Raw genomic sequence first — 27370 nt, forward strand, 5'->3', positions numbered from 1 at the left:
TGCAGGCGGGAAGAAGTAGTTCCTGTGTCAGCACCTGGTGGCGTGGGCACAGGCCTGGGCACCTGCCAGCCTCCAGGCCAGCTGGAGGACACGTGTGGGCAGTTGGCTGGGCCCTTGGAGTTTGGGAGAACAGTGGATGAGCTGAGTCCTGTTTGTCCTGGAAGGAGACTATCCGGCCCCACTATGGGCAGATTGGAGCTGTTTCTGAAGATGTCGCTGCTGATTCTGCTCTTCCTGGGCCTGGCAGAAGCCTGTATCCCCCGGGAAGGTAATGACCGCACCCACTGCTGGTGCCCCCTCCACTTCTGATGATGGGGAGGCTCCTGTTGGCTGGCTTCAGATAGGGCCTCCGGAAGTCTAACCAGACTCCTTCTTGCTTCAGGTTTGGACATTCTCATCTCCTTTCTCTTGGTGGAGATGGTGGGGGTGTGAGTCCTGGGTACCGGAGCCTCTGCCTTGGGAGACAGACACGTGTCTGCATCCTGATATTCTCATGGACTCTTTGTGACTTTGGGGGGAGACATTTCCTCTGTAAGCCTCACTGTCCTCATCTGGCCAATGGTCATCCGAAGAATCACCAATGTAAGGACTGCTGTGTTTGTATGGTGCCTGGAGGTCAACATTATTAGGAGAAAGATTTCTAGAGAGACCCCAGATCCTTATAATAGAAAGACACCATATATTGTGAAGAGGACTTGAGTCTTGTCCAAAGCTGACATTGAGTTCCTGGTTTGTCCCATGTGCTTGATGCTGGGAATGCAGTGGCTGAAAAAGACAGACACGGTCCCATCTTCATGGAATTATCAGGTCACACAAATAAACACATCCTAGTGTGGCGATTTAGAGAAGGCCTCCCTGGAGAAGTGATGTTTGAGGCAAGACCCTGATGAGAAGTAGGAGCTAGCCAGTGAAATCGTTAGGGGAGACAAATTTGGGTGGGGGAGTTGCACGTGCAAAGGTCCTGGGACAGGAAGGCACTGGGTCCCTTCATGGGTCTGAGAGAAGCCAGTGTATCTGCAGCACGTTGGACAGGGTGAGGGGCATAGCAGGTGGGGATTGTTACAAGTAAGAATAGAGAGGAGGCAGAAGCCAGAACACACAGGGTCTTGTGGGTCTTATCAGGGATTTTGAATATTCATAAATGCAAAAGGAAGATGTTAAAGGGTTTTCAGCAAGGGAGTGTGATATTCAGAGGTGTGTGTGTGTGTGTAGTTAGACAATCAGTCTTGCCTTTGGGTGAAGAATAGATTGGGCAGGAACCAGAGCAGAAGCAAGAACACCAGTCAGGAGATCACTGCCATCATCTGGGGAGGTAAGATAAGTGGAAGGTGAAGAGGCATTTAGGAGAAAGAGTTCGCAGGACTGAGCGATGGAGGGAAAGAGAGGAGTGGAGAAAGACTCATAATTTTTTTCTGTTTTGGAACCAGATGATCAAGGCTTCCCTTAACTGAGATGACAAAGTTCTGTAGAGCCGCCGATGTTTCAAATTTCATTTTGAAGTAATTTTAAACTTACAGAAAAGTCACAAAAATAGTCAAGTTCCCAATTTCCCTTAATGTTGCAGTCTTACCTAACTGTTGTACAGTGATCAAAACCAAGACCTTAACATCAGCAAAAAAAGGCTAACTAAATTATAGACGTTATGAGAGTTTCACTAGTTTTTCCATGAACATCCTTTTTCTGGTTGAGGATCCGGTCACAACTCCTTACTCTGGTGATTAGTCCTTAGAACTTGAGACCGAAGTCCGTCAATCTTTCCTGGTTGTATATTCTGCAGAATGTCTCTCGATTTGAGTTTGTCTGACATTTTCTCACAATTACATTGAGGTGGTGCATCTTTGCAGGAGAACCCCAGAGGTGGTGCTACACCCTTCTCCGGGCATTTTGCCCGGGATTACGTGAGGTTGCTGTGTCTCATCACTTAGAAGGTGGTGTCTGCTGGAGTTCTCTACTGTTCAGTTTCTATTTTCCTCATTTTCATTAATAAATATCCTGAGGGAGGTACTTGGAGACCATGCAAATATCCTGTTTCTCCTCAATTGTTTACCCACCAGTTTTAGCATCAGTCTGTGAATCTCGCCTGCAGAAAGGATTCCTGTAGTGCTTGCACAGTGGTGATTTTCTATTTCTCTTATTCCTTTTACATGTATTGGTTGGAATTCTTCTGTAAGGAAGAGCTGAGGCTTCTGCTCTATTTGTTTACTCAAGATTTATGTTTATCAATGTGAACTCATGGATATTTATTTTGTTAACAAAAAATAACGGATTGGTTTTTGATGGGTGGGAGGGTGGTGACTTTTTGGACACGCTAAGTTTGGACAGCCTGTAAAATGTTCAAGACATGTATAGGTCACAAATTCCGTGATAGTAGGGTGTGGGATGTCTTGTTTACTCCTATACCAGCATCTCTCTTCCCACACAGTCTTGCAAATGCCAGAGTGGGGATTGAGTCTAATTCATCTGCATACCCAACATCAAGCATAGGCCAGTGACCAGAGTATGTGCCAAATGAATGTTGGTTGGGTGAGTGATGGATGGATGGATGGATGGATAAATGGATGGGTGGGTGGGTGGATGGATGAATGGCTGGAGGATGGATGGATGGACAGATGGATAGATGGATGGACCCTAGTAGATCTATCACTACAAACAGTGGGTGAGTTAGCTGATCTCCAATGACACTTCCAGCTCTGATCTCCTCAGTCATTGCCATGATCTGAGTCTAATGCTGAATTCTCTCCCTGCTGCCTGCTTCCTGCTCCTGTTGGGATCTGATGGCTGACACTTTTGCCTCCAGTCGCAATTGAAGAAAAAAGTAAGAACTGTGAAAACCCCAAGTTTATATTCCCATGGCTAGCTCCTTACAGATTCATTTAAATCATAAGACCCCTGAGGAAATTCTGGGGAAAGGTGGGACCGAAAGAGCTGCCCCCTCCTTCATCCTTTTGTCTGGGGAAGGGAGCTTTAATAGGCTAATGGAGAACTCTTATCAGGAAGAAGAATGGTGGTGATATTTCCACTAGAGTAACACCCTGGCATGACCCATACTCACTCTAGCTGGTGGTTCTCAAACTTTATAGTCTTAGGACCCTTACACACTCTTAAAATTTTGAGGACCCCAAAGAGACTTTTTTTTTCGGTGATTAAGATTGGCCCTGAGTTAACATCTGCTGCCAATCTTCCTCTTTTTGCTTGAGGAAGATTGTCACTGAGCTAACATCTATGACAATCTTCCTCTATTTTATGTGAGATGCCACCACAGTGTAGCTTGATGAGCGGTGCTAGGTCTGGACCTGGGATCCAAACCTGTGAACCCTGGGGCCGCTGAAGCAGAGCACATGAAATTAACCACTATGCTGCTGGGCTGGCGCCCCTCTTTTTAGTGTGTGTGAGGGAGATTCCCCCTGAACTAACATCCATTGCCAATCCTCTTTTTTTTTGCTTGAGGAAGATTAGCCCTGAGCTAACATCCATGCCAATCTTCCTCCACTTTGTATGTGAGATGCCTCCACAGCATGGCTGACGAGTGGAGTAAGTCTGCACCCAGGATCCGAACCTGTGAACCTGGGCCACCAAAGTGGAGCATGTAGAACTTGAACCACTCAGCCACAGAGCAGGCCCCACAAAGAGCTTTTTTTTAAAAAATGTAGGTTATTTCTATTGATGTTTATCTTAGTAGAAATTTAAAAATTTTTAATTTTAAAATATTTATTTATACAAATAAAGCAAAAAGCACATGAAAAGATTCTCAACATCTTTAGCAATCAGGAAAACACAAATCAAATCTCAATGAGATCCCACTTCACACCCACTAGGATGGCTATGACCAAAAAGACAGATGAAAGACAGCCCTGACGGCCTAGGGGTTAAAGTTCTGCACTTACCACTCGGGTGGCCCGGGTTCATTTCCCAGGTGCAGAACCATACCACCTGCATGTCAGTTGCCACGCTGTGGCAGTAGCTCACAGGGAGGAACTAGAACGACTTACAACTAAGATACACAATCATGCAGTGGGGCTGTGGGGAGGAAAAAAAGGAAGATTGGCAACAGATGTTAGCTCAGGGCGACTATTTCCCTGCAAAAAAAAAAAGGACAGATGATAACAAGTGTTGATGAGGTATGGAGCAATTGGAACAGTAGTTGGTGGGAGGGTAAAATGGTTCAGCTGATTTGGAAAACAGTGTGATAGTTCTTCAAAATGTTGAACATCGAATTACCATATGACCCAGCAATTTCAGTCTTACCCAAGAGAATTGAAAGCATAAGTCCACACCAAAACCTATACACAAATGTTCACACCAGCATTTTTCATAAATTGTTTCAAAAAGTGGAAACAACCCAAATCTCTATCAATTGATGAATAGATAAACGAAGTGCGGCATATCCACACAAAGGAATATTATTCAGCTACAAAGGGAAATGAAGTACTGACACGAGCTGCAACGTGGATGAACCTGGAAAACATGCCAAGCGAAAGACACCAGTCACAAAGGACCACGTGTTATCTTGTTCCATTTATAGGAAATATCCAGAATAGGCAAATCCGTAGAGGCAGAATATAGATCAGTGGCCCCCAGGGGCTGTGGGGTGGGGCTGAGGGAGTAGAGGAGTGATGGCTGAGGGCGCCATAGTTTCTTTTTGGGGGTGATGAAATGTCCTAAAATTGATGTGGTGGTGGTTGTACAACTTTGTGACATAGTAGAAACCACTGAAATGCGTGACTTGTATGTTGAATGAATTATATCTCCATAAAGCTGTTATTCAAATATTTATTACTTCATTTAAAAAATAGTGATAATAAACACATTGCACATTAACACAAATAAAATACTTTAATGAAACTACTATTTTTTCCAAACCAAAAACTGTTTAGTGAGAAGGGAGTTATTATTTTACTTTTTTGCAAATCTCTTCAATGCCTGGTTTAATTATAAAAAACAGCTGGATTCTCATTTATGCTTCTACATTCAATTTGTTGTGATATGTTGTTCTGGATGAAGCAAATGATGACAATCCAGTCTCATACAGATAAGGAGTTAGGAAAGGGAGGAGCACACAGACCCCCTCCTGTCTCAGGGACCCCCAATGGTGCACGGACAGCTGAGAGCTGCTGTTCCGTGTCGGATGGGAGGAGAAAGGATCTCTCTCTCTCCCACCCTTACTGGACTCCAAGACTAAGTTCCTAGAAGGCAGGGACTGTATTTTAGGGATCTGCTTATTCCCACAGCCTAGGGAAAGTCCCAGTGTCCCATAGGGCTAAATAGATGGGAAGGGCTTTGTAAAATACAAAAGCGCCGTGCAAATGTAAGTCAATGTTATTACTTCAGATTGAAAGGAGAGAAGGGAACCAATGTTAATCAAGCACGTACGTGACCCATGAATTTAAAATGTTTTACGACATTTAATTCTCACAATAGTAAATGTGCCAGGTGGGGTCTGAGATGGCCAGAGCTCTGGATCCTCACGCTTCTTCACAATGACTTGGGAAGCTTTTTAAATATTTACTCCCCACCCCAGACCAGGTAAATCAAAATGCCCTCAGAAAAGGCTTTGGAATATTTATACCTAAAAAGCTAGCCTGTGCTAGCTCCCTCCTGTATTCAAAAAGTGAAAGATCTTAAAAAAAAAATTTCAAACTATGTGAGGTGAGGGATGTGTTAACTAATTTTATTGTGTTAGTCATTTTGCAGTAGATACAAATATATCAGACCACTCTGCTGCACACCTCAAAAAAATGAACACATTAAACCTTGATGAATGCAAACATCTCACGATTCACGCATTTTTGTTTTAATTTAAAATATTGTGCTGTTTTAATTAAAAATATTATTTTCATGTTAAATTACTGTTTTATTAATATTTAAATTAATAATTTAAAATACCAATTACATTAACATCTAATAGTATTTAAGTTAATAATTAAATACTTAATTTACAATATGTTATTTTAATTGAAAATATTTTATTTTCAATTAAAATAAGATTTCTAAGGTTCAAAATTCAAATGTTCTCAAATTTATACTGTAAAAAATTTCTTTCCCAGGCTGTTCACCCTTTCCCCTCCCCAAATGCCCCCAATATTTCCTGTTTCTTACAGAACCTCCCAGAGATAGATGGTTTATGCAAGTAGAAGCAAATGTGTAATGATATAGTCATAGTCTTCCTGTTTCTATTTTTACACAAAAGGCAGCACATTAGACACACTGTTCTGCATGCATCTTGCTTTTTTCACCTAACAATACATCTCAAAGATCACCGCATGTCAGTCTATAAAGAGCATCCTCAAGCTTTTTCTTAATGGCTGCATAATATTTCTTGTGTAGACGTCCATAATTTATTTCACCAGTCACTGTTGATGGGCATTCAGGCTGTTTCCAATAGTTCACAATTTCATACAGTGTTTCAGAGAAAAATAATCTTATATAATATCACACAGTGGGATACATATATATATACATACATACAGTTTCAGAAGGGAATCCTACAGATATATATTACATTATATTATGCACAATTAAATTAATTATACAATTAATAATTATTATATAATATGTAATTAATATAATGTATTATACAAACATATTATACAATTTTTTATATATATATGTATAATCTATCTGTAGGATTCGTTTATAAAGCTGTAATGTTAAAGAAGGATTCCCAATAGCCTTGCCAATACAGTGTTACCAAGCTGTTTGGTCCTTGTCTAATCATATATGACAAACTACATAAAAATAGCCTCTCATGAAACCCCTCCCTGTATAACAATAGGCAGGGAGATGAAGGAATAAAGAAATGCGCGTGGAAATTAACCGATGTGGATAATATCAGTATTAATCCTGCTCTCTTTCTTGCTTTTCTTTTCCATGTCAATTCACTGACTCCTGGTTCTGTTGCCTCTTCCAGTCAAATGTAAGTCCTACTTCCTTCTCCCTACATGACTAGGAAGCTCTCCAACCCAGAGAAGGAAGGGGCGAGAGGGAGAGGAGAAAGTGCTGACCATCATGTTCAACCAGGGGCAGCTCAGAGACATGCTCTCAATTTGAGCATGGGCTCTGAACCCAGAATCTGCGGATCCCTGGGGACAACTGGTTGGACTTTGGGGAGGTCAACGAGCCTCTGTAATCTCGTGTAAAACTGGGTACATGAGAGACAGAACTTGTGTGGTTTTCTGGGAATATGGACTTCATAGCTTGGATCAGATTTTCAGTTGGATCAGTTACCTTCTTCTCTAAAATGTACAACTGGATTGGGTTGGATTGTGTGTATTCATTGGTAGATTTTAGATGGGAAAAATATGGTGCAGAGTGGATAAAACCTCCCTCTTTTCCAAGTATTAACCACCCTGGTCTCCAGTTGAGAAATGGAGATGACAATTGGTTGTTATGGACACCCTCCATCTGCCAACCTCCCTAAACTCAGGTGCAGGGAGGGGTGGATGCCCCAGGCAACAGGTATCCCTGGGGTTTCTTGACTTCTAGGACACACGTGTCTCCAAAGGGGTCCAGGGCTCTTAGAACGGGTCATGGCTTCTCATTCTGGTTCCCTATCCTATCTTGGGACCTATGGGATGCAATGAGGTACAAAGGATAACTTAATTTCATTCCGTATTTTCTCTGAATCTTTATTGGGAAAATGATCTCCACCGGCCACCATTGGCCCTCTCCTTCCTGCTGCTTGCATGTCAACAGTGCTGAAAGGTAAGACTCTCATTCCATCTCTCTCTCTTTTGGTTCTGATTGCCTTTGTCCAACAGAGATAATTTCTGTAGAACTTCAATGGGGTCTTTCTGCTCCTGGCTGCCTAGAGCCAAGCTTCTAATTTAGAAATGTAAAAAATCAAGTACTGGAATATCTTGACGAAAACAAAGCATTGCCCCCCTCACCCCCCGCAAAAAAGCAGTTGCCCAGAAATTCAGTGCATTTTCGTGGTTCACATATGACTAAAGGAAAGTCATCAGGTCAGAAAGCTAAATTCAGGTCTACGTGAGATCTCATATTTGGACAAACACATTGATTTCCATCTCCGCTTTCTGAGATCAGGTAGAAAAAGCCACCACGATCTCTGTATTCAATAATTCCTATAGATGGTGCCTTAGTAGGTTTGGGCTGCTATATCAAAACACCACAGACCAGGGGCTTAAACAACAGACATTTATTTCTCACAGTTCTGGAGGCTGGAAGTCCAAGATTAAGATGTCAGCAGATTCAGTTCCTGGTGAGGGCCCACTATTTGGCTTGTAGACGGCTACCTTCTTGCTGTGTCCTCACATGGTGGGGAGAGAGAGCTGTGGTCTCTCTTCTTCTTCTTATATAGGATGCTACTCCCATTATGGAACCCCACCCTCATGACCTCATCTAAATCTGATTACTTCCGGAAGGCCCCACCTCAAAATACCATCACATAGGACTTCCACGTATGAAGTTTGGGGGGACACATTCATTTCGTAACAGATGGCAATCTGGAACAAGTTTAGTGAAATGAGATCACAGCTTTATGATTGAGTTTGCAAGTTGGGGAGGTAGGAGGCTAAGTCAAGAAGTGAGATAATGACCCACAAAAACGGTAGTGGCTCAGCATTAGTCATCCTGTATTCAGAGCCCGTCTGCCCCTTCCTGGTTGGACAAACTTGTCCACTTCTGTGTGCCTACTTCATGCAGTCAAATGCAAGTCACAGATGTGAAACACCTTTCAACTCAGGTTCAGGCCAGACCTGGTGTCCTAGTGGTTAAGTTCGGTGTGCTCCACTTCAGTGGCCCAGGTTTGGTTCCTGGGAGCAGACCTACACTACTCGTCTGTCAGTCAACATGCTGTCGTGGTGGCTCACATACAGAAAGAGGAAGATTGGCAACAGATGTTAGCTCAGGACTAATCTTCCTCAGCAAAAAAAAAAAAGAAAGAAAAGAAAACCAGGTTCAACAGTTCTCTCTTCTTCTAACCACCCCTTCCACTATACACACATGCACACATACACCAATCATCCCTAAGTAAGGATGCAATGATGATAATAATAATAACTATTATTATTACTTACCTCATATTACTATTTATAACATTTACTGAATGTTTACCTTTGGCCAGGAATTAGGCTAAGTACTCCATATGCATTGTCTTCCTTCGTTATCACCACAGCTCCAAATGAGAGATAATGTCTGCATTTTTCAGAGGCATGGAGAGTTCAGTGACCAGCCCAAGATCACCCAGTTAGTAAAATGTACAGCCCGGATATCAGCCATTTAGCCTCCACATCAATATTCCCAGTGACAAGTTAGATTTATTACCCGATGACTTTAAGTGATGTGGAGGATGGTTTTGTGAGCTACATAAATAAAGGAATTTCCACTAACTGACTTAGTAGAATTCCTCAGTTTGTAGGAAGCCTAATCCCAACCTTATGATGGGTATTAATATTCTATTTTAAGGATGAAGAAATGGAAGGTTTACAGGGTCGGAGAGATCTGAGTCTGAATTCTTGCCCTTTCACTCACGGCAAATTATGTAACTTCTTGGAGCTTCGGCTCTCCTCATAGGCAACAGGGAGACAGCTCTCTCATCTGACATGGTTAGTGTGAGGTCAGTAGGAGTGAAGAGTTTTGCACCTCTTTCTAGAGTCAGTAAAGCGTCGTTCCTTCCTCTCTTCCTCGCATGACTGAAGAATGGTCCATGAGGTTTCCCAGCTCACTTAAGCTTTTCCCAACACCAAATGCAAAGGGGATCCCAATAATCTCACAGGGTTCTGTACTTTAGTCCCCAACTGCTCACCACAACCCGTTGTGGACTCTACTTCCCAGCCTGTTCCCAGCTCCCAACATCTGATCTTGTTTTTGGTTTTCTACTCATGGCTTCATCTCTGTGATCCCACCATTTGGTGCCACATCTGCGTCCGTGACCACCATGCTGGCTCTTCTTCTGGATGGGTTGCCATCAGGAATCCTAGGTAAACACCTTACCACATCTCTGGTGCCCTTAGACTGTGAACTTTGGCGGGGAAACTTTGAGCAAGAATTTCTGAGCATCTAATATGTGCTTGGTGATGGAAACACAAAGATGGATCAGATATGCTCACTCTTTAGGAACTCAGAGGCTGGTGGAGAGCAGAGACAAATAAACAAGAATTAAATTAGATTAGAGACAAGTCATGCCCACTGGTGATGATGGGGCTTGGAAAAGGGATGGTGGGAATATTGAGGGAACCCTAAATCATGCCTGAAAAATTGTGGCCATACTGCCCTAACGAGAGAGTTTGTCAAATCTGTGGAACTGGGACATCCGTCAATTAGGAATATTTCTTTCTGCTGCATTTACACGTCACGTGGTATGTCTTCTTCCTCTTCAGGTATGATGAGCAGGTTGTCCCCGGATGGTAAGTGTGAGGACTGCATCCTTCCTGGTGTTTCTTTTCTCTTGTCTACAAGCTAAAGCAGACTTAGGCAGTCATTTCTGTCTTTACTTTTTGACTTAAAATAAATATTTTATTTCATTTATTTTTTCTTGATTTACTTTGGAAGAACCTTTCACATAGTATCAGATCCTCTTTGGTTTCTTTGAGTTTTGAGGTAACAGAAATCTCTATCACTGTATTACATTACAGCCAGAATTTTACCTAATAATTATTATGCTGTAGATTATTTAAGTTATAAAAATAGTATATGCACATGGGAAAAGTTGAGGAAACATAAAATGACAGCCAAAATCTTCCTCTTCGTCCCATCCCCAGTTTTACTGTCTGGAAACAGACGCCATTACTAGTCTCTTGCATATTCTCACAAGAAATAGTCACGCATATCCTCAACTTTTTGAGTTAAAAATATTATGCATTTCAGCAATGGAACTTTACCTCCTTCTTTCAAATACCTGAATAATATTTCATGCATACTCATATAAGTTAATGAGTCTCCTATTCATGGATGTTCCATTTTTCTCTAATTTATTTTGAATTCAGTTTTGTCTCAGTCTGTTTTTACGCCATTGCAAACAACGCTACAACGAACATCCCTGTACAATCGTTGCATTTCTCATTTTTGCGTATACCTATCTGTAAGATAAATTCTTAAAAGGGAGATAGCTGCGTCAAAGGGCATAAGCATTTTAAATTTGGACAGAGGTTTAACAAATTTACAGTCCTGTAAACAGGCTACAAGAATGCTCATTTCCCCACACCTTCAACAACACAGGGTATTACCTAAGTTTATGACTTTCGAGGATGGGATGGCTGAACAAAATGGGTCCCCACTTTTCACAGAGACAGAGATCGATCAGTAGGAGTTCCTGCCACATCTATGTGCTACCAATACAATCATTTTTATTTTTCTTTAAATGGACTCAGTTTTCACTCACATAGATAAGCTTGAAAAAGAAACTTTATACCACTTGAGTTGGTGGAAAGCCAGTTTGTTATAAGGAGAAGACAACTATAATAATAAATATAAAGAAAATAAAATGTTAGTCAACTATGATGCAATACTGGTTTCTGCTGAGACTCTTCATCTGAAGGCTGCTCTCTCTTTGGTAGAAAAGAAGATTAGTGAGCCTTAGAGAGGTGTTATAGACAAGTTAGCATCATTTTGAGACTTTCCCTCTGGTCTGAAGAGAACTGTAAAGGGAATAACTTTCCCACCATGTGGGAGTTGGGACCCAATCTGTGTCCGCCTGAGATCCTCTCAGCCATCACCAAGGCTTCATATCCCACTACATAGGAGATGCCTGGATCCAGAGATCTCAGCAGAGGGAACGTGAGCTGGGCTTCTGGAAACACATGTGCCTGGACTTTCAACCCAGCTCCATTCTTTACCAGCATATGTGACCAGGGACAAGTCTGTTTTATTTCCCCACAAAGTAGGGCTAGTAATATGCACTCCACTGGGTGCTTGTGATGTTAATTAAAATATATGAAAAACTCAAGTATGAGGGAGCCTGTAAAAGTTGGCTCAGCTCCCCACACCCCGCCATTCCATGGATTCTGGAGTCCAAAGTCCTCCACAATTTCTGCTACTTGGAAGATAATTCTCAATTCTCTCCACCTGATTGTTAAACAACTGTATGCTTTCTCTGTTTTCTCATTAACCTGGAAGCAGAACTCTCCTTCATCGCTTCCCATGAGAAATCTGCTCAGATCTACAATTGATGAAGATTAGCATGTCAAGAATAGTCACAGCCTTGAGTAGACGGCTTTCTTCTGTCTCAGCAGCTCTGCTCTCTCCCTCCTCTTCTCCCCTTTCCTTCCCCCTACGTTGCCTGTGGAGCTCCAAGTCCTCCTCCTTCTGACAAGCTGAATAATTCAGCTCTTTCTGACTCCTACCCCTCAAAAATCCACCCACCCCATAAACGTCAGTCCTCTGTGAACGAGAACCTCCCTCCTTGGAAGGCAGTTGGATTTTATAAAAAGCAAAGTGTGCTTCTTATTCCGCAGGTAAAGTGGCTGTGAAGCCAATGATCAATGTAATGTAGCCATTATTAGGCGTAATAACCTAAGACCTAAAACCGTCAACCTGGAGTTGAGGGTGGATGAGGCAAGAGTCATAGGCTCAGGGGGCTGGAGATCATCTGACTCAATGATGGGGAAACTGAGGCCCGGAAAGAAGCAGAGCTTCCAAGACAAAGCGGCAACTAACATAAATTTCACTAGGCGCCTTAAAAACTCCAGTGTGTTTTCAAGGCTTTGCTTGTATTGTTTCCTTTAATCCCCATAAGCCCCCTGAGAGGGGTAGATGCCACGACAATGTAGAGTGACCCCATTTGCCCACGACATTCCCAGCTTTAGCATTAAAACTCTCTCATCCTGGGAACGCCCTCAGTCCCAGGCAAACAAGGATGGTTGGTCATCCTGTTATAATTCTGCTTTTATGATGAGGAAACTGGGGCACAAAGAGGTGGGGTAAGTTACCAAAGCTGGTAAGGCACTGAGCTGGGATTGGACACAGGTCCCAACCTTTCAGCGATGCTCTGTTGTTCTCAGCATGAAATCTGAGTACTTTACAATTACCTGCATGGCTCTGTGTCATCTAGCTCTGGACATTCCTGTGCCACCGTCATCTTCTGCTTTTGTGTCCCCACGGTGGGCACAATCCCTCAGTCCTTCCAACGCTCTGGACTCCTTCCCACCAGGACCATGCCTACGCTGTTCCCTCTGCCTGGGATGCTTTTCTCTCTCCCCTTCTAGATGTCTTCACCCGGCTAACCCTTACTCATCTTTCAGGTCTCAGACAGAGCGACCATTCCTCCAAGATGCCTTCCCCGGCACCCCAACAAGGTCAGCAACCACCGCCCCTTATAGGTTCCCGCTGCACCCTGCAGGTTTACCCAGAAACCCTCATCCCGCCTGTACCCAATTTATGACTCTTTTATTGCCTGCTTCTCTGACTAGACCTGGCTGGATTATGTTCCCTGAGCACAGGGACCTTGCCTGCTTTGCTTTCCATGTGTCCCCCAGAACTCGCATCTCGTAGGTGCCCCATTAATATTCGTTAGAGAGGAAGACTGACTGCATAAGGGAGTCTGAGTGTTCATCTGCCTCATCTCCGGTAGCACTTCTGCCTCTGCTCTCTTCTGACTGGTCAGGGACGCTTACTTGGTGGTGTCTGGGACCCAAGTCTTAATGCCGATTTCTCTCTCTCCTCTGCACCTCCATTGGAACCTGGCTGCCTGCATTCTCACTTCCAGATAGGACAGAAGAAGAAAGTAAGTACTGTGACAGTCCTTTGGGTGCTTCAGATTAGATTCTTGTAACCCCCTCTGGGTCTTGAAACACCTTTAAAAGTTTCTAAGAAGGGTTGGTCTAGGCCCTGGCATTTAGCCATTGGCCTGGGATCAGGAGCATAATCAGTACAAATAGACTCCACTGAAGAATCTCTACTGCGGTGTGCTGGTAGATGGTTAGCAACCACCTCTGTGGGGGAGGGGTGGAGAAGGGAGCCCTGATTTGGAGCAATTGTCAATTTCCACAGTATAAGTACTTTAATCCTGGCTGATTTCAGGCTATTAGTGGTTTCACAGCTGGCTCACAAAATTCCTGAAAATTTAACAATTGTCTCTGGCGAGCCAGCTTCATCATATCCCTGAGTCAAAACTATGTCTCTCTTATTTGGTGTATAAATTGCTCCAATGAGAAGGAGCTTACCCCATTCATCCTTCCAGAAGGAAAAGTGGTGGTTCTTGGGAGAGAAAGGGGTGTGCCCTTTAGAGAGTGGAGGGGAAATTTCAAGGAAGAAAGATGGTGTTACAATGTCCTCTGCAGATACACGTACATACATACACTCCAGCTCAGGTGAGATGGAGAAGGACCCCTGTCTTCCTCTCTACTGCCCCTCCAGGGCAAAGACTTGTCCATTGTTTACATCCATGACCTAGAAAAATGTTTAACACACAGTTCGGCTGCACGAATGTTTCTTAAAGAGTGACCCCTACAACTGCTAATGCTTGTTATTTTGCTAATTGGAAGGAATTGAAGAGAATTAATATTGGAGCATGTACCTCTGTTATATTACTGAATTCTCACAATGGCACTGTGAGACGGATGGAGCCTGAGTTACAAGATGTGGTTCCCTGAACCGGCTGATCATCAGAAACTTACAAACTACTGAATTTCTGTGTTCCAACCAGAACTTCTGCCTGAGAATGCCAAGGGGTGGGGTCTAGCAATCTGTTCTTTCACGAAGTTTCTCAGGTGACTTGATTCAGATGGTTTGGGAATGACAGAAGTAGAGCCGGAGCTGGCAAACGACAGCCTGGCCCACTGCCTGTTTTTGTAAATAAAGTTTTATTGAGACCCAGCCACACCCATTCATTTATGTATCATCCATGGCTACTTTCATGCTACAATGGCAGAGCTGAGTAGTTGTGACTGAGATCCTATGACCTGTAAAGCCTAAAATAGTTACTATCTGGCCCTTTACAAAGAAGTTTGTTGACCTCTGAGCCAGAGCAATGCCTCTCAGGGTCTTTGTTTAAAATTAAGATCCCACCTCAGATCTACCTAAGGAATCACGACTTCTGGGTGGAGCTTGAGGCTCTGTTTATAACAGGCTTACCAGGTGATGATTCATGTACACACTAAACCTGCACATATGGACCCACCAACTTCAACTCAACAGGCAGATTGTTTAGGTGGGGCCCATCGTAATTTACGATGTGCATAGACAAATAAGGAAGGGGTGCTTCCCTTCAATCGCCAGTCTTTAGTCTCCACTCCTGCTTCCACTCTCCCCTTGAGTTGGAGAGGCAGGGACTCAGTGGTATCCACCTGTTTGGGGTCATTGCTTGAAACTTCTAAACCTAGACACCCTCAGCGACTGTAGGAGTCTCCCTATTTCATTTATAAAGCAAAGCAATTATGTTTTTATTATTTTAAAATAGCCTCTCTAAGACCACAGATAGGTAAATATTTAATAAAGTACCAAAAAAAATGAGTTCATGAAAAAACTAGTGAAATTTGAGTAAAGTTTACAGTCTAGTTAATGTCAATGTACCGGTTTTGACAACATGCTATGGTTATGCAAGATGCCACCACTGGGGGACGCTGGGTGATGAGTACACAGGACTCCTCTGCACTATTTTTATAATATTTTGTGAATCTGTAATTATTACACAATAAAAAGTTAGAAATAATTTTAAGAGTATTTAGTAAAGGAATAACGGAATGTATGGGGGGGTGGGAGTTAATTTGATTTTAGTCTCTCACTCACTCTTTTCCATGTTGACTCCCTGACTTCCGGTTCTGCTGCACCCTCCAGTGAAAAGTAAGTTATTTTTCCTTTTCTGTGGTTAACTTTGATGTTTTCAGATGCTGGGAAGAAGAGAAAACAGGGAAGAGAAGGGAATCTTTGGACTGTTCTTCTTAATTTAGGACCCGGGTTGAGAGAAACCTTCTGCTAAAAGAGGTCTCAATCTACTGCCCCCATCACTGAAGAAGGCTCAGGATGAGCTTCAGGGGTCCACACGCCCCCTGAGATTGCGTGGAAAATCGCGAGGGTGTGTCTGGGATGCGGGTGGGTCTTGGGCTGCAGGTATGACTGGGCATGTGAGCTCAGATGCATAGAAGGTCCCCAGATTTTATCAGATTCTCAAAAGCCAAGGACCTGCCCCAGAAAACAAAGACGTATTGAGTTTGAGTATATGTTGGGAGGCTCTACTGAATAAGGAGGACCCAAGAGGTCCTCTTACACTTTCCTCAAGCTTTCTCTCTTCTGACTCCTCAGGAGAGAAATGAGATAACGAGACACAAATGGGTTAAGGGGATCCTCTTCTGATAATCCTCCTAATTTCTGGGGGATGAATCCTCAAGGAAACTGGGTACCTGGGGATTCCAACCATGTGGATAAATATGTCTCCAAAGGGGACCAGTGTAGTAGAAGTATCTAGAATCACCCTCCCCCCCCAACCTATCCCATGAAATCTGGGAGACGCTCCCATTTCCCTCCCTTGCAGGGTCTCTTTTGAGAACCAGCAGGTGGGATAAGCTAGGAAGAAGGCATTAACAGCTTTCTCATCCTTTCCTCTCTGCTTCTGTCGGCGCCTGATAACTCCCGCTGGATTTTCTCCTCCTTGCTGCTCGCATCTCAACAGTATTGAAGCGTAAGATCTTTGTTTCAAATTGCCCCCACTCTGCCTTGTTCCCTTTCTTATCTCTGCTAAGGGATCCATTCTTAACCATGAATCATCTCTCAGAGAATTTTTTTTTAACCCAGGGACTGGAAAAAAAATAGCTGTATTATCTTCTCCTTCAAAAAGGTGGGGTGTCCTATGGGAACCAACCCCCTCCTCAAGTCATGGATATGGGCAACTTTATTATGGAGACAGTGACTGCAATGACTGACATGCATTAAGAGTTTCCCAGGCGCCAGGCACTGGAAACAGCACCTTTCATGAATTAGGTTATGTATCTCCCACAACTTCTTCACAAAGGAAGCATTATTTGTCTGAAGTGTGTAAGGTGCCTGCAACATGGTGACACTCCACACATGGAGGAGTGGTGGCTGCCTTCCCAACCCAACTGTGGTCCAATGCAAGTCCTTTAAGCCACTAGATTTCCTCTCGGACCCATACAATGGGGCTTTCAACGGTCTCCCCCGGGTCACTGCCCTAAGTCCTAACTGCTTACCACAACCCACCTGGGCTCTGCTTTCCTTGGCTCCCAATCTCCCACCTTCTGATCTAGTGATTTTTTTCCTACTATGGTCTCAACTCTCATGGCCCATTGGACTCAACATTCTGGACTTTGTCTGCGACCCTGACCATGGTCTTGCCTCCCGGACCACATTTCCTTCTGGACGGGTGACATCAGAGATCCTAGGTAAATATCTCAGTCTACGCATGCCCTGGGATTTTGGTGGGAAGCTTGTTTGGCAAGAATATTTTTCATGTGCCAGGACCATGCAGGGGAGTAGAAACCCAAAGATGAATCTAATCTGCTTGTACTTCTACGTAAAATCATAGTCTGATGGGGGAGACAGACAGATAGTTATAGTACAACATGAATCAATGTCCAAGGGAGAGGCAATGAGAAAATGGGAATCCAGCAGGGCTCTTCAGAGGAGAGGCAGCTTGGGGTGAGCTTGTTGACCTGTGGATCTGGAGGCATTTATCACACTGCCGTTTGCAACTCAATTTGTGTGTTGTCTTCCTTAGGTTTGATGAGCCTCCAGGCATTAAGCGGTAAGTGGAGACTCCTGTTTGGTGCCACCTTCTGTCTGTGTTTGCTCCTGTGCACAGAAATACAGAGCTATTAGTTTCTTTTTTTTTTTTTTAATGTTGGAAGAGACTTTAGATATCATCAAGCTTCACACTCTCTATCATCATCATCATTAGCATCATAAATGTTTAACTTTGTTTTTCATTCATCCAACAAATACTGTTAAATCCTGTTCTAGGTGTTGAGAATGTAATAGGAAACAGACCAGACAAAAATCTGTGCCCAGATGGAACTTGAATTCTAATGAGAGGGGAAAGAGGATAAATAAATAAAGAATTAGGTTAAAAGTCTGTTGGATGTTAAGCCCTACGAAGATAATAGAGTGAGGGAGAGGGAAAGGCAGTGTGGAAGAGGTGGATGAGTTTTTAAAGGGCGACCAGGGAGAGTGACATTTGAGCAAAGACTTGAAGGAAGTGAGGGAGCCAGTTATGTGTACATCTGGGCAAAGTTTGCTCCAGGCAGAGGGAACAGAATGTGCAAAGGCCATGAGGCAGGAGAGTGCCTGGGATCAAGGGTACAGCAAGGAGGCCAGTTATAGTCTCTTCTCTCCTCCTCTGACACAGTCAGACGCACTGTTTACAGTTTGGTGTCCATCCATTTCATAACTCACTGATGATGCGTCTTCTTCCTTTCTTTCCTCCTCCTCCTCTTCCCCTTGTTATTCCTCCCTCTCTCCTCCTTCCTTCTACTCTTCCTTTCTTCTATCTTCCTCTTCCTCCTCCTTCTCCTTCTTCATTTTTAGAAGAAAGAAATGGCTGCAAGGAAGAAGGTGAGTCGTGGATTCATGCCTTTTCCATCTAGAGGTCACTGAGTTCCTTCAGTCTGTGTTAGGAGAAAGCCTTAAGAAGAGAAGATTTCAAGAACCAGGTCAGGGCTTCAGCACCTGAGAAGATGCACTTCTAAAGGGCACCCAAAGCTTCAGACCACCCTCCCCTTTGTACTGCCCGTTGGTATCAAGGAGACCCAACATACTGAAGTATGAGTGGAAAACGATTTTGTTTTTCCCAGTCGCTTCTTCTGCTGAGCACTGAAACTTCTCTTCCCTCTGGAAATTACCAGGCCAGCCCTGAGTGACAGGACTGTATGGCTGAAACCAAGAGAAAGAAATCCAGACAATAGAAGTAAGCCACCAGGTGACCCAGATATTGGAGACAAGCACTTTAAAATAGCTATAATTATTAAGTTCACAAAAACAGATGAATAATTTCACCAGAGAACTATAATTTGTAAAAAAAAAAAAAAAATTAATCAAATGGAAATTCTAGAATTGAAAACACGACTGAAATTAAGAATTCAATAGCTGGGCTTCACAGCAGAAAGCACGATCAGTGAGCTAGAAAACAAGTCAGGAGAACTTATTCAAACTGAAGCACAATGAATAAAAGAGTAGAAAATACAGACACGAGCACAAGAGACACATGAGACACAGTGAACAGTTGTGATGTAGGTGAAAGTAGAATTTTAGAAGGAGAAGCAAGGGGGAGTGAAGCTGAAACAATATCTGAAGAGTGAATGGCTAAGAATTTTGCATCTGATAAAAATAACCATCCAGCGAAGATGTTAAACGTTCTGAGAACCCCAAGGGGAACAAATATATAGGAAATCACTTCTAGGAATGCTGCCACAAATGTCTGAAAACCACAGATAGAGAGGAAAAAATTAAACCCCATCTTAACCCCATTCCCCCCCAAAACAACAAAGACTGGATGTATTTCCTGGGACTGCCATAACAACATTACTGTAAACTGGGTTGCTTAAAACAACAGAAAGTCATTGTCTCACCGTCTGGAGGCTATGAGTCTGAAACCAAGGTATTGGCAGGGTCACGCTCCCTCCAGAGGCTCCAGGGAGAAGCCTTCCTCGCCTTCTCCTAGTTTCTGGTGTTTGCTGGCAATCTTTGACATTCCCGGCTTGCAGATACATCACTCCCGTCTCTGCCTCCGTCGTTACATGGCCTCCTGCCTGTGTGTTCTGTGTCCAAATTTTCCTCTTTTTATAAGGATACTAGTCATGAGATTAGAGCCCACTCTAATTCAGTATGACCTCACCTTAACTTGATTACATCTGAAAAGACCCTATTTCCAAATAAAGTCACATTCATAGGTACTGGGGGTCAGGACTTGGACAAATCTTTTTGGGGGACACAATTCAACCCATAACAGATTCTTTACCATCCAAAGAGCAAAGAAGAATGACAGCTGTCTTTCCACAGAAGTGATGAAAGCCAGAAGATGATGGAGTGAGATTTTTTTTTAATGCTGAAAGAACTGCTCACCAAGAATTCTGCACCTAACCAAAAAAATCCTTTAAAAATGAAGGAAAATAGAGGCTTTCAGAAAAAAAAAATCAAGACAGATTTGTTGCCAGCAGACTTGAATGAATGAAATACTGTAGGAAACTTCCTGCAGAAAGGAAATGATCTCATGTGGAAGCATGGAAATGAGGACGGAATACAAAACAATGTGAAAGTAAACATGTGGTTAAATAGAGATGAACATTCAATGCATTAAACAGTAATACTAATATCTAGTGTGAATTAAATATATAGAGAAAATGCAGGATACACACAAAAGGCAGGTTGGGGTACAATATGTTAGAGCATTCTAATTTCCTGGCCTTGTACAAGGACGTGGTAAAAGACATAATTTATATTAAATCCTAATAAGTCGAGGATACATATTAGAACCTCTAAGTCAACCACTAAAGGAATGATTTAAGACTATGTAATGTATAAGCTAATGTACTTCAAATGGAATAATGAAAATATTTGACCAGTAGGAAAGAAGGCAAGAAAGAAAAAGTGATCGTAATAGAAATGCATCAACTAGAAATAAAGAGTAAGATGATATTTGTAAACCCAGCTACATCAGCAATGTCTCTGAATTTCAATAGATCTGTTATTCCAAATAAAAACCAAGAGTGTTAGACTAAATAAAAACCAATGAAACCCAACTATTTACTGCTTACCAGAGACACACCTTATAGATGAGGACACGGAAAATTTGAAAGAAAAATAATGGAAATTATATCATAAAAAAGTATATCCATGAGCTGCTAACTAAAAGGAAGCTGACAAAGTTATTCCAACATCAGATAAGGTAGGTTCTAAGGCAAGAAGTGTTCCTACAGATGAAGAGGGACATTGAAATTGATAAAGAGTTAACTCACCTCTAGCATTACTGATAGGAAAAAAAAATTAGAGGAGAAACAAATGACCAATATCAGGAGAAAAGAGGGGAGAATCATATAGATCTTGCAGGTACTAAAAGAATAATAAGATGATAGTTTGAAAAACTTGATGCCAATAAAATGGAAAGTTTAGATGATGTGGACAAAATCCTAGGAAAACACAAATTACCAAAAGTGAAATAAATGGTTATAGAATTCTGAATAGTCCTCTACCTATTAAAGAAACTTAATCTGAAATTAAATAACCTTTCCACAAAAAAAAATCTCCCAAGGTCAAATGGCTTTCATGGTGATTTTTTTCCAAACATTTAAGGAATAAATCACACCAATCCTACACACAAAATCTTCCATAAAATGAAAAACAGGCATTTTCCAACTCGTTTGGAGGCCAGAATAACCTTGATGAAAGATCTGACAGATATTATAGAGAAGGAAGAATTTTAGGTTAATCTTTCCCACAAACATAGAAGCAAAATCCTAGACTAAATGTTAACAAACCCAGCTCGGTGATATACTTTCTAAAAAGTCACGACCAAGTGGAGTTTATTCCAGCAATGCAGAGATAGTTTAATATATGAAAATCTCTGTATGTAATTCCCACCTTATCGATATAAAAAGGAGAAAAATCATATTATCATCTGAATAGACACAGAAAAAGAAGATGGTAAAATTCAACAGTCATTCATGATTAAAAAATAAAATCTCAGCAAATCAGGAATAGAGAGAACGTCCTAATATGATAAAGAGAGTCTACAAAAACTTACAAGGAATAATCTGCTTAGTGTTGAAACACTGGAAGCATTCCCTCGAGCTCATCAGTGATTCTGGCTATTGCCATTCCTATCACACGCTGTACTGGATGTTCTGTCCAGCCCAAGTCCTACCCAGAGAAGGGAGAAGAATGAAAAGGCACGAGGATCACAAAGGAAGAAAGAAAACTCTCATTTTTATAGACATGATTGTGTACTCACGATACACCATTGACTGGGAGGTTCTACCCGAGGGGGTTATATTATGCTGGTGTAGGTGAAATGTGATTAAAAACAAAATCTCCTTCTGACCCAGAAAACCTCTCCACAAAGGTAGGAGAGAGAGAAAACAGTTTTATTATTAAATCAGCGTCAAAGCAGAATTTGATATGCATCACAGGCAATCCGCTCAAGAGATTGCAAAGACAGAAAGCAGTCTCTTTTTCTATAGCCAGGTGGGTCCAACCCGTTACATACACGTTCTCAAGATAAACACTAACCAGCCCTCCAGTAAGAGGACTCGACAGCACTATTTATTATACAGAGTTCAACCTAAATTCACCTGGCAATAGGGGTGACCATCTGTGCTAGCTAATTGATTTTATCCAAAGGAAAATAAACTCATAGATTTATGACAGGAGGTAGTTTTGTAACTTGAAGAAAGACGCCCACAGAAGTGAGGCTCCTGACCGCCCACAGAGAGTTAAACTGGCTGTTTAACATTTCAAGAGATGCCTCCAAGGTCCTTGAGAAAGGCGTCCCTCGTTATGAAACTGCCAGGAGGCGTATGTAGCTTTTAAGAAGGATTTGCATACATTTCAAAGAGACAGAGAAAGGACTTAGAACTACAAATATTCTCAAGGAAATTCTCTAAGAAGAGGGGACAGGGTTCTATTCCAGAATTTTCGACAGGGAAAATTAATTTTTTTTCCTTTTTCAATTTGTATTACCCTTTACATTGATAATGTTCTATTTTTTTATTTGAGGTCTGTTTAGACAGGTGTGTTTGTCAAAAATCCAGAAATAGCGAAGTTCAAACCACCAGATCAGTAAAATAGTATTAAGTAAGAGTTTATTGTGCATATAAGAGCAGTTCTCAAACTGGGAGCTTTCAAGATTCAAAACGGATACCAACCTCAGGTGCCTGACTCCCGGATGGTTTCCAAGGTGGAAACGAGGACGCTGTTTAACCTTCACACTGATTGGTTATTACAACGGAGGTTTCCAGACAGCTGTGGGATCAGTTAAAAGTGATCATCTTCTACCACTTTAGGAAGATGACTCAAGTTTCTTTTATGATGATCAGAGGCATTTAAAAGAAGTAACTTAAGTTTCGATAATGTTCATGAAATAAGCTAGACTTAGGTTACCTTCTGTGGCTTAAATGCTTTTGTCAGCTCAGGGAATTTTCAAGTCCGGTCTCCATTTTGTACATAATTTTAAGAGTTTGTGTGTAAAAATTTGAATTTTTTGTACGTAATACGTTCATAGAAATTCAAAATGAAAAAAGAAGAGGGAAGAATGTTGGATAGGTAAAAACAACATTCGTGTATCACATTTGGTCTGAAACGATGAGGTGACATGGTCAGATCTGGGGGTTAGAAAGATCCTCCTGGTGCCCTGGTGGGAGATGGTTTGAGGGAGAGGAAGTGTGGACCAGGTGGCTGAAACAATGATGATCAAGAGGCGAGCTGAGGAGGCTGGTGCCTTGGGGATGCAGAGAGGTGTGGGAACCCACCACAATTAACCAAAATTTCAATTCAGGAGGCAGGTGGAGGTGTGAGTGCGGAGTTCAGAAGGGAGATCTATGCTGGGAATGGAGATTCAGGAAGGACAGGAACTTTAGACAGGGAGGGGCATGCCTTCATTTCCATCCCGTTCTTCCCAGTTAAGCTCCCCCCCACTACCATCCCCCCCAAGAAACCACCCAGGAAAAAGAACAAGTGGAGCTTGTTGAAATGCGCCTACATGATGTTCACCTTCTTGTTCGTGTCCTACAATAAAGGAGACTGGGTAAGAGAAAACCTTGTTCCCTAAGGAGGGAGGTGGAGGGGAGTGGGAGCAGAGAGAGAAGGGTAGCGCGGGAGGGAAGGAAGTGCCAACCAAGTAAAGGTGTAGGAGAGAAGACTCCCCTTTCTAATAAAACCCCTCTCCTTCCTTCCTTTCTCTCCCTTTCTCTCCCCCCTCCTCTCTAACCCTCCCTCCATCCTCAGGCTTGGATAGGAGCCACTTCCTTCCACATTAGCAAACCCCAGAGATTCCTCTGAAACACTACCACTCATTCATTCCCTCCTTCCCTTTCTCCCCCCATCTCTCTCTCCTTCCACTATTTACTGTTTTGCTGGAGCTGCTGATGAATGTTACCTTCAAGTAGGTCATAATTTTGTAAGGGAGCCAGGCATCAAAAACGATGTTCAGATCACCAAGTGGGACTCACGCAAACCTCTGGGGCTGTGTTACTGGAGGAGATGGTGGCTCTTATCCCAGCCCAGGGCAAGGATGGACTCATGGAAGGCTTCCTGAAAGAGATGCCACTTCCACTACATCTGGCACAGAATTAGCCAATTGAAGGGGAGAAGGGGAAAAAGCATTCCAGGAAAGGAAACACCATGTGCATGAGAGTAGAGGCATGAGGGTAGAGATGTGGGAGGAGAGGCATGAGCGTAGAGCATGGAGTAGAGGTGTGAGCTGAGAGGCGTGGGAGTTGATGTGTAGGGGTAGAGGCATGGGAGGATAGGCATGGAGTAGAGGTACGAGAGTGAAGCGTGGGAGCAGAGGTGTGGGAGTAGAGGTATGGGAGCATTACTTGCCTGAAATGGCCAGTGTGATTCATTCATCCACGCATTCACTCCTCAAATATTTATGCTCATAGCAGGCCCCATGCTAGATGCTGGAGACTCAGGAGAACAGAACCCACAGGGTTCCTGGGCCTGCGGAGCTCACGGGATAGTAGCAGGGGGACAGAAATAAAATAAGCAGTGAGCCCCAGAAGAGGGAGTAAATCAGGGGGGTATCACAGCGCGTGTAGGGCAGTGGGCTGCTTTACCTGGAAGGCGATATTGGACGGCGGAGCCTGCCTTGAGAATTGCCCCGGGACAGCTGTCATGAGCAATCTGATCTGAGGCATGAAAGGATCGCTCTGGGTGCTGTATGCAGACAGTAATTGGGATTGAGGCAAGAGTGGAAGCAGAGAGACTGAGAGAAGGAGGCCCAGGTGGGCTGCACAGGACAATTTGGTGACGGTAGTGGAGACGAGGAGGACCTGAGAGCAGTTCTACAAGGAGAAGGGCTAACAGATCGGGTGTGAGAGATGAGGAAATGGAGAGACCAAGGAGATGAGCCCCAGGCTTGGCTTGCGCCCTTGGTTAGACCAGTGGTTCTCAAATGGGAGTGACTTTGTCACACAGGGGACACTCAGCAGTGTCTGGAGACATTTTTGGTTGTCACAACTGGGGAGGGGGTGCTACTGGCATTTAGTGGGAAGAGGCCGGGCATGCTGCTAAACATCCTATATTGTATACGACAGCCCCCTAAACAAAGAATGATCCGGGTTAAAATGTCAGCAGTGACGAGGTTGCGAAGCCCCACGTTAGAGGATGGTGTCACATATGGGGATGGGGAGAACTGGCTGGAAGATGCGGCAGAACGTGGATGCCGTGAGAAGTGAGGCTGAATAGACCAGTAAGACCACCGTAACTCACAACAGGAGGGAGGGAGGAGAGAGGTGGGCAGGAAAGAAGGAGAGGGGGGAAAGGGAGGGAAGGAAGTTGACTTGCCTCACCCCGACCTTTTCTTTCTCTGTTTCTGGTTCACCCCTTTGTCAACCTCCCAAGTGTTACTGCCACTACTGCAACACAGAAGTGGACGTCAGGTATGTTACTGTAGGGAAGGGGGTTTGGACCACTGCTGGGCTGGGGGGGCTTGGTCCCAAGTGTCTAGTGTTTGAGTAGTGAACCCCAGGTGGGTCTGGAAACTCCAATCACAGAATCACAGAATTACATGAAAGGTCCCAAGGTCATCACCCTGGATCTCAAGCCTCCGCTTGACATGGCTAATAAAGAACGTTACAAATGATGGGGATGTGGAGAGTTGGAGGAATTCATTTACAAATTCTCTCAAAAGTTTTTATGTTGGATTTTTTTAAGTTGTGGCAAAATACACATAACATAAAATATACCATTAGTGACATTTAATACATTCGCAATGTTGTGTGACCCTCATCACTATCTAGCTACAGACAATTTTTATTACCCCAAAGGGAAACGCTATACCCATACGCAGTCTCTCCTCCCAGCTCCTGGAAATCACTAGTCAACTCTCTCTCTTTATGGATTTACCTGTTCTGGATATTTCATATAAATGGAATCATACACCATGTGGCCTTTTGTGTCTGGCTTCATTCACTTAGTATAAAGTTTTAAGGTTCATCTGGGTTGTAGCATGGATCAGTACTTCATTCTTTTTTTATGGCTGAATAGTATTCCATCGAATTGATAAGCCACATTTTGTTTATTCGTTCATCAGTTGAAGGACATTTGAGTTGTTTCCACTTTTTGACTATTTTGACTAGTGATACTATGAACATTTGAGGGCAAATTTTTGTTTGAATGCCTATTTCCAATTCTTTGGGGTACACACTTCAGAGTGGAATTGCTGGGTCATATGATTAATTCTATGCTTAACTTATTGAGGAATTCACTCAACGAGTTTTTATTGAGCATCTACTCTACGATGGATCCTGCATTAGTTAAAATTGTTAAACAGTGAATTTTACATTATATGGATTTTACCTCAATTTTTAAAAAAATACAAAAAGGGGTGGAGGCTGGAACGGATCTTGGGCCCTAGTTTGCAGACTCTTGCCCTAGACCATGGGCCCCTCTGGGAGCAAGACGTATGCCTGATCTATCCCTGGGACTCTAGTGCCCAGAGAAAGCCATATATATTCAGCTGCAGTGTGCTAGGCTGGGGATGCAGCTGGGTTGTGGCAGAGCAGGTCCCTGCACTCACAGAGTGCACCCCTTAGTGGGAGGGCGGGAGTAAACTAGCAATCACATGAGTTTCCTGGAAGGCCTGACAGGGTGCTGTGCCAGAGAGGAACTGGAGAGGACAGCTTTGTTCAACTGGGTGTTCAGAAGAACCCTTCTCTGAGGAGGAGACATCTGTGCTGAGTGATGCGGAAGAGCCAGCCCAGCTCAAACCTAGGGAAGACTGTTCCAGGTGGTGGAACAGCCTGGTGGGTTGGAGGGACAGAGCGAGCAGAACATAGTGAGTGAGGAATGTGGTCTAAGGTGACAGAAGGAGGAGGTGGGCTTAGGGCAGGTCATGCAGAAGGCAAGGCAAGGAGTTTGAGAATGCATGAAGATGTAAATCAATGTGCAAATACAAGTCTCTCTTCTTTCTTCCCTTCCTTAGAGATGATCCCTGCTGTTCTTTCTAGCCAACCGGCTCCATCTCAGCGCAACCTTCACAAGTCCTCATCTCCCAGGTAGTGTCACCTCCCAAGAAACCTCTCTGCTCCCTGGACTGCCAAGTTGGAGGATAATTAATCAGGTCCTCTGAGGACTAACACCTGTCTGCCAAGGGGCATGGTGGGAAGGCCTCTTGAGGGCCGGGAGAAGATGGTCCCAGAGAGTGGCTGAGTGACCATGTGCAGGGGTTTCTCCTACAACTTCGTTTCCAGGCCTTTTTCAACTCTTCCCCACTGTTTCTATAATAAAATGTAGGCTTGTTGAAATGGCTAAA

The 27370-nt window shown here is 43.2% G+C and overlaps 1 protein-coding gene across 1 annotated transcript; it reads left to right on the forward strand.

Annotated features, from left to right (window-relative positions):
* On the forward strand, positions 1-27370 carry EDDM13 (epididymal protein 13). Its single transcript, XM_070558693.1, has 10 exons — positions 1-268; positions 2798-2824; positions 10338-10364; positions 13197-13250; positions 13661-13702; positions 17624-17650; positions 18430-18456; positions 23514-23638; positions 25459-25496; positions 27041-27370. Exons 1-10 carry the CDS (start codon positions 184-186, stop codon positions 27063-27065), a joined length of 477 nt encoding a protein of 158 aa, XP_070414794.1. The 5' UTR covers positions 1-183; the 3' UTR covers positions 27066-27370.

Source organism: Equus przewalskii, chromosome 9 (genome assembly GCF_037783145.1).
Source record: "Equus przewalskii isolate Varuska chromosome 9, EquPr2, whole genome shotgun sequence".
NCBI lineage: Eukaryota > Metazoa > Chordata > Mammalia > Perissodactyla > Equidae > Equus > Equus przewalskii.